Source organism: Phalacrocorax carbo, chromosome 22, assembly GCF_963921805.1.
Source record: "Phalacrocorax carbo chromosome 22, bPhaCar2.1, whole genome shotgun sequence".
NCBI lineage: Eukaryota > Metazoa > Chordata > Aves > Suliformes > Phalacrocoracidae > Phalacrocorax > Phalacrocorax carbo.
The window spans coordinates 3,645,778-3,660,027 of NC_087534.1; the positions used below are offsets into that span (position 1 = coordinate 3,645,778).

The window sequence follows — 14,250 nt, forward strand, 5'->3', positions numbered from 1 at the left end:
CTAGTCTTTAATTGCCATTGAAAATAACTGTGTGTGTCTTGTTTGGGACATGTAGCAGCCTGTGAGTGAATGGAAGCTCACCAGTACAGACACTGGTGTCCTCCTTTCTCGGGCAGCTATGGGCTAGGGATGGGCAGACATTTCCAGCCTGCCTTGCTCCTCGTCAGTGGGAGCAATAGTCTCTGCTGGTCAAGACGTCTGAAGTGGGGTCTATACGTGTGTGGCAGTTTGCTTTCAAGCGAGGTCCACCCTGGGGGAAAGCTGTGATGACCTGTGGGGCTAAGCAAGCTATCAGGGAGCCATAAACCTCTTATAATTGGGGACCCTCATTTGCAACACTTATTAGAGCTGTTGGTCAAGCCACAAAGGTGGGGTTATGGGAGAAGAGCGCAGCGTCAGTGGAGGCCATGCGTGCTCCTGGTGTGTGCTGGGTGAGGCAATGGGCACTTGCAGATCCCATCAAGGGAGGATTGCAGACCAGGCTGTTGTGGGGTGACACAACTGGAAGGTGGGCACAGATAGCCCCAATGTAGGGCACAAAGAGGTCACAGAGTGATGGAAGGAAGCGTAGGAGGGTGTAACACGCTGAGCTGGAGGGAGGGAAGTGCCTTGAGCCTTGCTGTATGCCATGGACTGTCAAAAACAGCAAGGTGGGTGTCTCTCCCATCTCCACTGCCACACAATTGAGTGTGCGGGGCCCTGGCTCTGCAGGGATTCCTTGTATGACCCTGTGCTGGGCATTTCAGGTGTACTGGCCCTGCGAGGGCCTCTGTGGCTGGGAGAATGGGCTTAGGATGAAAACAGGAGAACCTCTGGCTTCATGTGAGACCCACTGTGCGTGGCTTTAGGCTGGGAAGCCCAGATGTGCGGGCTGTACTGTGCAGAGGCAAACAGTTTGTGTTGCCATTTTCTTGGGGACCTCTGCACTGTGCTGTGTTGCAAGGTAAAGGCATACCTCGTAGTGAGAAGAGAAGAGAGGTTTTCCCGGCTTCATGAGAGTGCTGGGAAGATAAACCATTAGAGTGCAGGGCACTTGATGGGATAAGAGGCCACAGGCAGACAGGGAGTAATCCAGACCCCTGGAGCTGCCACAGCCTCTTTGTGCACTGGCAAAGAGAAGAACTGAAAGCTGTAACCAGCTAGCTTTTCACAATATTAAGCCCATTTAAAGTGTCCATATGGTTTATGTCTACTTTACGCCCAAAAGCCAAGAGAGAATCCTTGGTCACTCTTCCCTGGTGAAAACCTGGCTGTGCTTCCCTGAGTGCCAGTGAGTGCTGGCTCTCTAATTCCAGCCTTCCCAGGATGATTGCCCGGGTTGTTGTTGAGAAATACCTTTCTGCCAAGCAGTCGGCAGGACCGGAAGCTCCAGATGCATTCTCATCTGGAAAGGCAATCAGACAAAATGCCAAGCCCAGGGGGCAAAATTTCAGTCTTGGTGCCAGTCTTGCTTATTACATATCTGGGTTCTGCAGCCCGGTAGACTTTCATCATATAATTTATTTGCTTCTCAACATCCCTGCAGTTATTAAAAGCATCGTACTCAGAACTGCCACCCAAGGTTTCTCTAATTAGTACATCTGCCTTTCGGGGCAATTTTGGATTGTTCATTTTACAGCTTGACCTCAGGCAGTGAATGGCCAGAATTCGATCTGGGTTCCTGTTAGCCAGGGGGGCTGCCTGGGGTCTTCAGGACACAGGAGATCACAGGGAGAAAGAAAGGATCTGATACTGCAGGGCTGGGCTCCATAGAAATGTCAGCCAAATGCTTGGGTCAAGGGGGACAGTCTCCAAATACCCTTGCCTGCCCGCTGCCACCCAATGCCAGCTTGCACTGCAAGGCTCTGCAAAGGGCGGTTCTTCCTTGTGTGCAAGAAAAGAACAATCCACAGCCCAGACTCTCCCTTGGCTCACAGCGGCCCTGCACTGCCCAGTTTGGCACTCGTCTACACTCAAGGTTCAACGCTGGCTCCGGACAGCTGGCTGAGCTCCCCAAATATCATCTCATATAGTGGGATTAAGTAGCTGGGTGCAAGGAGAACTGCTTAGGTTATGTTGTCTTCCCCATCTATGGTCCTCCTGCTCCTTCCAAATCGTGGCTGAGGTGAAGAAGCAGTCTAATGCAATTAAACCCATCAGCTGGGATGCAAAGGTAGTGCAGAGCTGAGACAAGGAGTACGCCTATCCCTGCCTCCCAGCTGAGCACCTTCAAGTGCAGGAACCCAAGAGGCAGGTAGGCCAGGTGGGAGCCTTATGTCTCGTTTGTCTGAACATTTATTCAAGAATAGATACAATACTTTTAAATTCTTAGAACAAGGCTTTCTCCAACCATCTGGGATCCTTCAGCTGAGCCCAGTCTTCAGCTTTGCCTCTCCACTGAGCTCTGAATCTGGCTGCTCCTAGGTTTGACTTAGATTAGATCTTTCTAGTTGATCCTAAAATGATTTAATTCTATGCTGAAACTCAGAGCAGCAGGCACTGATTTCAGTGGTAGTGGTTAATCCTAAAGCTACTGTAGGAGCTCACAGGAAAAGGTCTCACTGTCAAGGTTATAAATCCTTCAGGTTCAGAAGAAATTGTTGCTTCCTTTTTGTGCCTTTTTAGGACTCATCTGTACTTGGGTTTTGGCCACAAGTACCAGTTCCGGCTCCAGTAGACACATGGTTTATGCTGGTGCAGTATAATTTGTTTGATCTTGTTTCAAACTGGGGTAAAAATGCATTGCTATAAGTCACATCTCCACTAGTGGTTTGCGTGGGTGACTAGACACTCAGGGTAGGCAAATTTCTCTAAGACTCGCATAAAATTACTTGCAGTACGGTCATGGCTGCAAATCCCATGAGAGCCCCAGGGGTGGCATCTGTCCAAGTGCTTAGTGCGGGACTGCCCAAACAGGCCTCCAACTGGAACAGGCACAAAGGTTGTGAGAGGCAAAGCTCAGGCAACAGTGATGTGCAGCGAGCAGCGCTTTGGTCTCCTGCTTTCCATTTCAGTGCCTTAGAGACAAGCTATGGCAACAGATCCTCCCTGAATATCAATGACGAGTGCCGCTGCTGCTCAGACCCAGCATCAGAGGTTCGCAGGTAGATTTGGTTTGCCATTCTCAAGCCATCAGTGCCTGATATGTGGGTGCCATATAAGATTTGTGGGGAAAATATGAGTGTGTCAGCTTAGAAGGGAGGCTGATTCTCAGATCTTGAAGTAAAAGAAAATTGATTTATTTATTTAACAAAGCTAAAGCAACAGTTTGTTTTGTAATAGGTATGTGCTTCTTGCAGGAGGCATTTTCTATGAGGAAGGAAAATCCCCAAGCCCCTAAGGGCCAGCAGCCCGTATGTGCTAACTGCCACCCAAGACGTTCTTGGTGCATCTCTTTAAATGTTGCAAAACTACCTGATATTTTTCCACTCCATGGGACAATTGGTACCTCACAGTGAACTTTCTGTTAATCCCCCACCAACAACCTGCCCCGAGAAGGGAGTTCCGCCCCTACAGAGGCTGATGAAAAGCAAACTTATCTACTGGATTTGCTGCGCAGGAAGGCTCATAGGTTTATTCACTTGACCTAGACGTTGGGCAATCTAGAAAGGATCTAAAATATCCTTGTAAGTTTTGGTTAGATTGGTTATCTGAAAAGGCGATGCACTGATATGATTTGAATTTAGTTTCATTTAAGATGGCAAGATTTTTCACTGTAGGTATTGTTTTATGGCCTGGCCAGGAAAAGTAAGCAATATGAGCAGGTAGAGTGAGTCAGAATTAAGTGGGCCTTTATTTGGTATCAAATATGATAGACAGGTGCCAGCTAGGAAGCAAAGAGAACTTGCCCACTACTAGAGGGCGGAGTAGACGGGTATCTGTTTTTCTTTCTCTCCTAGACTTCAGAGCCATGGGGAGGATGTTTGGGAGACGATGCCGGTGGAGTTCCAGGGCTCCTCCAAGCTGCCATGTGCCTGCGCGTGTACTGTAGCTCTGATAGGGAGAGATAAGAGCGGAGCCCAGGTTCCCCTCAGCTTTTGGTCTCTGACAGAGGTGTCAGCAGGAGATGGGCTGTGGTGTCTGGGCTCTGGCAGGTGAAGGCCTGATACCTGGCTGTGATTACCTGTATCATGAGGACAGCTTCCTCCAGGGGTGGATGCAGCCGCAGTGTGGATGGAGGAAGACTATGCAGCTGAAGGGGTGCTGGACTGACTCAGAAGGTCACCTGGCTCCCTGATAAAGCTTTCCCTACTGTGACTGTGCTGGCAGTGCCGGTCGCAGCAGTGGTGTGCAGCACCGAAGGGGAGCCAGAGAGCCACTGACTCCCTCGTGCTGTCAGACGGAGATGACATACTGCAGCAGCTCCCTTGAGCTGTGCTTGACCCAAAAGATCAAGTCCAATAATTCAATTTTTCCCCTTTCTTCGGCCCAGAACTGTAATTTTTACAGGAGGCTTCAGCACTGCCAGCTTTGCTTGGGTTTTGCTGCAGCATCCGACACACTGTGAGCTCCACATGTTCTGCGAAGGGGGCTCTCCTTTTTCCTTTGATGGCTGCATGTTAGCGTGACAAAGCTGGAGCCCTTGGGGAGAGAGCAGGGCCAACGGTGGGCCCCTTGGCAGGTGATTTTCAAAGGGAAATCCCTCCCTGCTTGTAAAGAGCTGAGAACTAGAGCCCCAAGTACCGGGTGCTTCTCCCACATGAGGTTGTTCAGAAGTTTGTGCTGTGTTACCTGTGCAACATCAGCCAGCGAGACGATAGCTCCGTGACTTATGCAGGGCCTTCGGCAGGGGTTTCCAGTTTTCTTAGTGGAAATGAGATTCAGTTCCCACAGTTGATGTACCAAGCCCCTGCCCAGCCTCGCTCCTTCTCCCCGCCCTCTGCGTTTGCCTTTTCATTTGAATGCTTCAGGAGCAGAAGGTGTCTCCAAACCAGGCCTGGGATCTAAGCATGGAATCCCAACTCCAGGGACAATTTTAGAGTCAAATCAAGATTGTGGAGCCAAGTTCTTCTTCCTCTTCTCTATAAATAATCAGGTCCAACAGCTGTCTTCTCAGGGTATTGTGGGAAAGTCAGCTTCTGCCAAAGTGCTGAGACAGAGGAAGGCAGGACGACTGTGCCAATTCTAGCCATCCCAAAACATCCCCTGTACCAGTATCCCATGACTGATTCAGATGACTAATGACAGGTGTAGAACAGAAGCGAGAAATAATTAAAATTTGCAGAGTGCTTTAATGATTCCAATAGTGACCAGCCTTAGCACTAATATGGTATGAGCTGTGGTCCTGCCAAACACAGGGCTGGCTTAGAAACCACGAACCAGGTCCCTGGTAGATGTAGGACTGGCTTTAAAATTGCTTAACTTTGTGGGGTGTGTGAGGGAGTTATTTTCGTTTCTGTCTCTTCATTCCTGAGCCTATAGGGGTTGCGTTTTGAGGCATTTTGCAACAATCACGAAGGACAGAGATTTTTATGTAGGGAAAACTTTCACATGATCATGTGATTACAGGAAGTCAGGCTTTAAGAAGGCAACTAAATAAACTAATAACAACGGCAAGTATCAGCAGATTTGTGATGAAACCATGAAAGCTGGCAAACCTGAGACATTATGAGTTCCAGATGTTGCACACAGATAAGTATCTCTGGCCTGAGCTTTTCTAATTAGCTACAGAAACTCAGTTGTCACGTAAAGATGTCTTTCAAGGCTCCCTGAGTAGATTCTTTATAGTCCACCAGAACAGACTGATATATTAATTCATAATGTTTGCTTTTTTATTTGCTACTTAGGATTTACTGAATGAAATCCCATATCTGTGCCGTGCTTAGATTCCAGTTGGAACTGGCATCTCTGCAACTGTGTGAACCAAGCAGACACCAGGACCCAAACACACTTTATGCTGCAGCTGGAGTCTGAATCTGAGCCCAGCCTCTGCTGCTGGGATCTAACCCACTGGCTGATAAGGGTAATTTATTCTGAGCAGCTTGGGACGCCTCTGCCAGTGACATTTCCATATCTGTGCTCATGAAGGGCTGGTTAATGATGAATGGAGTCAACTGAGGTATCCGAGACCAAACTCATCTCTGCTCTAGCGTCACTGGCTGACATGAGATAACTTCCTGAAGGGAGGCAGCTTTGATCAGGCTGCAGCAGTGGGGGAAATGGTTGGGAGCAATGCCTGATGTTTTGCATCTGGTCCACTTTAAAAACTGTTTTCGTGTTTAAAAATAAATTTCTCTCAGTGAGGAATCAGCACTGCGGCAACTGTGGGCCCAGCCCTGAGCCCTTCCTTGCAGCGCTGGCGTCAGTGACAGCACCTCCTGCTCCTGGTGTGGTGACCACGGGTGGGGGGGGGAGAATTCAACTCCGTGGGGTTTTTTTGCAAGAGGAAACGTGCTTTTGTGTTTCAAGTTGCATGTGCGAGACAGGAGGGAAGTCCCATGAGGTAGGTATGGCTGAAGAGCTGCAGCATGTGCTCACTGTTGGGTGCTGGGCTTAGAAGACAAAGTTTGCTTGGAGCCAATCTGAAATCGTTTTAAAAAGGACCCACTTTTCCTCTGTGAAACCTTCCCCTGTCTCCTTCCCTGTACATATTTGTAGCTGAATATCACAGGATATACCCTGGGCAGCAAATTTGGCCAAAATGGAGAACATCCTTGCGACATCTCCAACCAGCTCCCTCCCTCTATAGACTAAACTGGCATGTCCATTCCCCACTGCGGGTTTCTTCTAGCTGGGTTTGGATTGACAGGTGTCAGTTAAATGCATGTGCTGAAAGTCAGCTCCAGAGTGAGAGCATGGGACAAGCTCAGGTCAGAGCACGCAGAGGAAAAGTGAAGCTTCTTCCACAAAGAGAAGCTGGCTGAGACGGTGGGTCATGTTTGTTTATTTAAACTGAGGGTGGCTGCCCTGAAGACTGTTAGTTGGGTCAGTTGTTTGCAACCCAAACTTGTTACTGTGTAAAAACTGGTAGAACTAGATAAAGACAATAGGAATTTTCCTATAGCCCCGTGGGCTACAACAGATAATAACAAACTGGCCTCACTCTATTTAAAAGACATTTAAGCATCGGGTCGTGTTGTTTAGTGGTACTAGGATCCAGCAAAGCCAGCTGGCTTCCCAGCTACCCTGCAGATAGAGGTATTCACCTAACTGGAAAATGACTGCTGGGAGAGGGTCAGTGAGGGGTTTCTCTCGCTCGCTCGCTTCAGGAGGCCAAATTATTTTTCTCCTTTTCCTCGTTATTACTATGACAGTAGTGCCACAGAGGGACTTTTGTAGCCTCTGTTGTGCTATGTGTTGTACAAACAGAGCGAAAGGGCAGTCCTGCCAGAGTAAGACTTGCAGGCCAAGGAAGTTCCAGCTCAGCTTTTTGTTCTGCTTTCCCGAGGAAATGGCTCTGGGAGGCAGAAGGAGTCTCACTGGGAAAGAGTGTCTGGTCTGGATATCAAAGGTTTCTACAAACTTATATGGCACAAGCTCTATTTTTCCCTAGAAAAGCACCTGAAGCAGCCACATCTCCCTTTGGAGAACAGCTCACTTTAACCTGCTTCGGGCTGCTTCCTCTTACTGCATATTAATTGTTGAAGTGTTTTAATAACCTTTGGTCAAAGACAGCTGAAATTCCTGGCACATCACAGGACAACTGGAAAGGATGTTTGACAGCTGTCAGTGGGAAAAGCCGTGTATCCTAAAGGGATAGAAGCCCTTGCTTTGAAGTTTCTTACAGGTTATACAGAAAAGAAGCCAGACTGGGAACAGGGAGCGTGAAACGACTTATCCGAGCTCACAGCACAAATCGGTGGCGGAGGGAGAATGAGGAACGTCAGGGTGGCATGGCCACAGGGACGCTCCGCACCTCGGGCAGCTGCTCCAGACGCAGACCCAGCCGGCTCCTGACACGGCAGCGGCATCTGAGGGCCGGAGACCCGATGAGTGACGTTGTCCTCAATCATGGAGCTGCTGATCTCTTGCTAACGAAATGCAGCTAATCACAGTCTGCCCCTGGATGTTTGAAGAGGGTTTAACAATCCAAACACAAGTGCAACCCTGTTGCCTTAGAGAGGGTGTAGCTGTGAGCAAAATTTGGCCCTCTCTTTTAAACTTTGCAGTTTGTCTTGACTGCTGCATGCTTTATTTTTAGAGCATCATAAAGGGCTTTTGTTCCAAGGTATATTTAACAGGGGAGTGGAAGGGAAGTGGGAGGGTTTTGTGCATAGAGAATGTATCTCTTGGTCTCTTTCTTCTAACCCACCCCCTCACCAGATACTCTTGGAGGGTGGAGTATAAATGAAAAAAAAAAGAGAAAATAATAATTAAAAAATACTGAAATCATAGTCAAAGGGATTGTCTAGGCGTCCAGGCCTGGAGGCCTCTCAGGCGCCACAAAACATACATTATCACAAAAAAGACAAGGTGCCCAAGAGAATGGAAGAGGCTGGGCGAGGGTGGTCCCGCCTGGCAGGAGCTGGTGGGTGTTGGAGGCCGCGCGGTGCCCAGGCAGCGCCGGCTGTCCCCGCTTCCCAGCAGGACATGTCACACCTAGACCGGTGTGCACGTGCTGGGGTGGTCCTGATCCCCCTTCACTGGCAATACCCCAAATCTAACTCAGGGGAGGCTGTGAGGGTCCTGTCTGCTCTGACAGGGGGCCGGTAACAGTTTCATCTGGCCTTGAGAATGTGTCTGAGAGAGCAAACTCAAGCTGATGTTACCATACAGACGACAGACATGTGTACAGGCCCCACAGTACTGATGCAAAGGGGCTGGTTTCTGCTGTGAGCGACTTTACCAAGGCGCCATAATTCCTGGAGGCTGGGAGAGTGCCTCAGTGCTGCGGGTAGGCGCGTAGCTAATTGCATAAGAAATCAGACTGTATGCGAGAACAAGCACGCATCTTCCTTCCTGGCAAAGCCTCTCATTCTGCCATTCCAATAAGATCCTCGCAGGAAAAAGATGAGGCCCTGGATCAGTGGCAGCAAAGCTTAGAATAAACTTAATAACTAAAAACAGAATTAGTAAAACTAAGAGAGAGAGTCACAGCTGTCCTTCTGGTGTCCCACTGAATTTGTTCAAAGGAGAATCTGTCTTTCTGTCCTTTCTGCCAGTCCTTCCCAGCTTCCCAAGGGACTTCATGGCTTCTCAGGCAGACTCCAGCACTGAAGCAGGACAGGGCACGTAGCCTCGCCAGTGACTGGCAGGCAGCACCAAGAGCCTGGTAAGCCCAGACTGGCCCTGGCTGTCCCCACTTCCACCCGAGCTGTGGTGCACGAGCTGCAAGTGCAGCAGGGGTGGGCTTAAACCCCCAGAGCTAGAAACAACGCTTAGTCAGCAGCATGCTGGTTCCAGAGCTCAGCTCCAGGCAGGCAGAAGGGTCTGGTGGCTTCGTTCTTCTCCGGTCCCCTATCAAAGAGTGTCATCCCTGCAGTCCTGCAAAAGGCCAAGGCTGAAAACCTGACTGTTTGCATCCAGAGGTGGATTTGGCCTGGCCGGGGCGGCACTGAGGCCCACAGGCCGCCTCTCACTCAGGCAGAGCCTGTCACTGCTCAGCTTTGCCAGACACATTTCTCCCTCTCTTTTCTTTGACACGGACTTTTTCCTGCAGGGGTCAGAATCCCGTGCCCTGCCATTCCCTTGCATGGTCTGGCTCAGATAGTGTTTTCTCCTCCTTCACTTTTGTTCCTGGAATCTGGTAAGTCTCACTGAAAGGTTAGAAGCAACTTGGAAATCCCCTAAGGGGATGTTGCTGCTCTTTGCACTACCCAGAGCCAGCGAAATACTCTCTGCCTGGATCCAGGTAAAGGACAAGGACCCAGGACTATGATTCCCATCATCATGAATTGGACAAGGTTTACTTAATTTAAAGATGTAATCAGAATATTGATCAACTAACGCCACCACTGCCTAAGAGTTGTGCTTTCCTTGGCTGGGTAGGATATACATGTTCTTTCCTCTTCTTTTTTGACTCCCACCACTGCATGGTCTCTGCTATGGCACTGATTCTGACCATCAGCCCTCATTCAGCTGGCTTTTGGGTATTTCTGTCCTCTGCTGTACAAGGTCTTGGCAGCTGGTGTTCCCCAGTGATCCCCAATAGAGTTTGCATGGCTCCAGACCTTTGGTTTTCATTCCCAGAAAACCGACTTTGTCCAGTCCCTAGGTCCCTGCCAGGCAGGAGTTTGCACAGCAGAGGGGAGGGCGGTAGTTGCTGGCTGGGTCAGGCAAAGCTCAGCCCAGCACGTCCTTATCAGCCAGTGCAGATACACCACAGTCATTCTTCCTGTGCTCCGAGCTGGCCACGCTCTGAGCCGGAAGCCATAGAGATGTGTTTGAAGGGTGTTGTACCCAAATTAATACTCTCTGCCTTCACATCTGCCTGTGTAGGCATGCCTTATGCCTGCCTGAGTGGGCTGGGAAGGCCATTTGCCACCAAGCTGGGAGAGCCGAACTTACTGTGATGTGAAGGAAGGCTGACAAGCTTTCCTGTATTCACCTGCTGGTGCAGGGCGCTGAGTGGGACCGATTCGGCGAGTGAGGCAGTGATGGGGGGTGAGAACGAGTGGTGGAAGCCTTTCTTTTTCCCTTTGTTTTAAGGCTTGTACCAACTTGTCTTGTAAAATCCTCTCCTGCCTTCCAAATCCAGTCAACATGAGTCACCCGCTGAGCCCATCCTTTGCCTCCTCATTGCAACATGGATGACAGAAACCATCCAACAGGAGTGCCTGAATCCATGATGAGTTTTGTTCTATTGCATAAATCTTTTCCCCGTTTACAGGTGAGTTGCTACAGAGCTATTGCCTGGGTGGTATTCCTGCAGCCGGTTCCCGAACGGCGTGTGCCTGGGCTTCCCGCTGCCGTCCCGTGCGTGCTGGAGTAACGCTCCTGTCTGCGCTACAGAAGGCAGGACAGCATGTGTGAACGGTACGGAAAAAAATTAACCAACAGACCCGCTTTCCTTATGTATCCCATGTAATGTGAAGATTCCCTGAGCCAGTACATTTGCTGCATGTCCTGGCATCTAAAGTTAGGGGTTTTAAAGTTAGTTTTCAAGAGGGGGAAAAAAACCCCCAAACCCACCTGCGGAGACTTTCTGGAGTGAGCAGCTAAGAGAAGGTGAGAAAAGGAAAGAAAGGGTTAGCCTGTCAGTACAATTACCATTTAAGAATGAGAGGAAACTACAAAAGGCTTTCCTTCTTCCCTAATTTATTCCTTTATATATATGTATGTATTTTTGTCTGTATATTTATATATAAAGAAACAAAAAAGGACAAACCAACCCCCAGATTCGTAAAAATGACAGCTATTTGGCATCGCAGTATATGGAACACGTCCACCAAACTGAAACTAATTATCCCAGAGATGAATAACTGATTCCACTCCTTTATCCTATCTTTTCCCCCCGAGGGCTTTTCCCTCCTTCCCGGGCGCCCTCCCTCTCCTCCAGCCTCCCCGGGGCCGGCAGGCAGAGGGTTACGGGCTGCACCTGTCTGGGTGTACCTGTCCCAGGGCACCTGTGCCGGCAGCCAATCCCCGCCGCCTGCCAACCCACCTGTCAGCAAAATACCTGTACGCAAAACCTCAACATAAATCAAACACTTCCCAGGCAATGTCTGTCTTTAGCAGGTACTAGAAGAGAGAAGTCATCAGAGAGCTTGCTGCCTGCAAAGATTTGGAAACGTGGGGAAATATGTCTAATGAACTTGAGTAAGTACAGGTTTTTTCTGTTTACCTACTCCTCTCTGTACAGGCTGAGCGTTTCTTCCCAGGCTTGTTTAAGTGCTCTGGGTCGGCATGAATTCGACTCCTCGGGTCCCTCCGCCTGTCCAGCTGTTTGCGAGTGGAAGTAAAAGAATGGGATGGAAGCGTTTTTCAGACTTTCTTTTCCTCACTAACCTGTTGCTGCTTTTAGGACAAATCACTTCTTAGTGTTACTATTTAAGAGTTCTTTCAAATCAGTATCCTTTTTTTTTTTTTTTTTCTTTTTTCCCTCCTCCCGGACTAGAATTTGACACATGGGGTTTCTGTCTAGAGGCAAGTCTGTTCTGCCTCTGTCTGACAAAATCTAACATAGGCTACAGTGATTCTGTGGTTTGGATTTTTTTTTCTTAGAAAATATCTCCCACAGTATTTACCAATTTTGGATGAGTTTCTAGTTTTTTGGGGGTGGGAGTTGCTGTGTGGTGTTCTTTTTTGTTGTTTTTTTTGTTTTATTTTGTTTTATTTTTAAGTAAATGGATTCACATTATGATTCTATCAAGTAATTACGATTGATTATATTCTTTTGTTTTTTTTAAACAAGAAAAATCACTTAACATTTTGTTGATCCTGTATAACTCTCGCATCTTATCTTGAGTCCTCCAAAATATTTTGGACTTTGGATACTGATGGTATGGATTTGCACAGCATACCATGCCTCGCACCTCTGGAATAAAAGCAAACCAATGTCACATCGGTATGTTATGGTGTAGTAAAGGCTGGAGGAAGATTGAACAGAGGTAGTGAATGCTGCTTTCAGTCCAGTCTTAAAAAAAGCTCTCTAGGTATATAGCTCTATAAGAATTAAACGTGTATAATAAAATATACCAAGAAATATATGTCCATATATGCATCTGTGTCCAGACATGGTGCTTCAGAAGATGAATTTTGAAATAAAACCGCATACCTGTATGTGTTTACAAGCCTGACAGAGGTGTTGTGACAGCTAATCTCTTAATAATTAAGAACTCTGAAAAGGTGCAGCACTAATTATTATTTGATGTAAATAGTGGGATCTGTATGCTTGGATCGATTAAGAATCAGTGACTTCAGTTTTCCCTTTCTGAACTCTTCGGGTAATTTATACTTGGTGCTTTTTAAACTTAAGAGTCGGGCCATGTGTTTCCCCTCAAAACGCTGCCGAGCGCATGCGTGGGTACACCATACACCCTGCCTCCAGAATGAGATTGATGTATTACTAATTATGGACTGGGGCATTACGTTACCTGATGAATTACATGGTTGCTTGACTCTTCTCTTACTAACGGGCTGTTAACCCCTGTGCCTTTCGCATGAGAAAGGGGGAACTGATGGGAGCAGCATCCCTTTTGTGATTCAGATCTCAACTCCAAGGACCGATAAAAACGCGCAGGTCGGAGTGTGCTCTCGGTCTTTAGGCCGAGCTCAGTGCGGGGCTCTGTTACCTGCGGAGCCAAAAGCCTCTGCGCAACGTTTTCCCATAGCTTGAACCTGAGGATGCGCTTGCAGATCCCTGGGAAAATTTCCCTTGAGGTCCCTGGCCCCCGGCTGGGGAAATGTCACCCCAGCAACCCCAGCCTGCTGATGAGGGGCAGGCACTGCCTGCTGGCCTGGAGAACCTGCCCAGGAGCACAACGGGCCTGGAGTACCTCACCCGAAAGCTGCCCAGGGGCTGACGGGGAGCAGCGATAGGAGATAAGGGAGCTGGGAACTTGGTGGTACCAAAGGCAGAGCTGAAACGTTCAGACAGCTTTTGGGTTTACTGCGAGGGGGAAAGGTGTCACCGGGGAGGAGGAACCTTGTGAAGAGCTGCTGAAGCCCAACAGCTGAGCAATGGGGCTGTTGCAGTAGCTGTTAACATCTGGTTAATCACCCAGGCCAAAGTCATTCAGGGTGTAGCTTTGTAGACATCAGTGGAAGGAAAGGGCTCTCGGAGGATCAGATAAGGGCAGCAGTGCGTGTCTGGGTGTCTCGCACAGCCGTTGTTCTTTATACAACCCCCACGACAGGCTGAGCACAGGGAGGATGGATCTGAGCTGTGAACATGTGTCCAGATGTAGCTGATTTTAAGGGAGCTGTGATATCCCCGTGGAATGATGCTGTCACCCAAAATGACAGGGAGAATAATCTCATCTCTCACTTTGGCACTTTAATTTCACAGAAAGGACTGGGAAGAGACGAGCGTGGCATGAGAGAATGAGATGTTTTGCCTAGTATCAAATATTCTAACTGATAATTTCCATAGTCTTCTAAACTGAACTTATGTCTAACTCTGCAGTGCGTGGGCTTGAAAGAGTTAACCAGGAGTTACTCCCAGTTGTGGTTTTGTGGTCGAAACCATGATCGCCAGAAGCAAATTTTTGTCATGCATAAGGTGTGTTATTAAAACTTGAGTTATGCTCCTGGTGAATGAAAAGTTAAAGCCCTTTTATAAAATCCTGGCAGTAAAGCACACAAGGGATAACCACGCTGAAGCAAGGTACGCTTTCAAGGGAGACGTGGGTTTTATTTTTTTTACGTTATGTAAAGAGAAAGAGAGATTTG

General features: G+C 48.3%; 1 protein-coding gene across 1 annotated transcript in view; it reads left to right on the forward strand.

The window, feature by feature from the left end:
• GRHL3 (grainyhead like transcription factor 3) overlaps positions 1-14,250 on the forward strand; it is a 68,272-nt gene that overhangs the window by 27,760 nt on the left and 26,262 nt on the right. Inside the window, exons 2-3 of the mRNA XM_064471518.1 lie at positions 10,748-10,893; positions 11,596-11,676. Of these exons, the coding sequence (XP_064327588.1) occupies positions 11,660-11,676 (17 nt within the window). The 5' untranslated portion in view covers positions 10,748-10,893; positions 11,596-11,659. The remainder of the gene's footprint in view (positions 1-10,747; positions 10,894-11,595; positions 11,677-14,250) is intronic.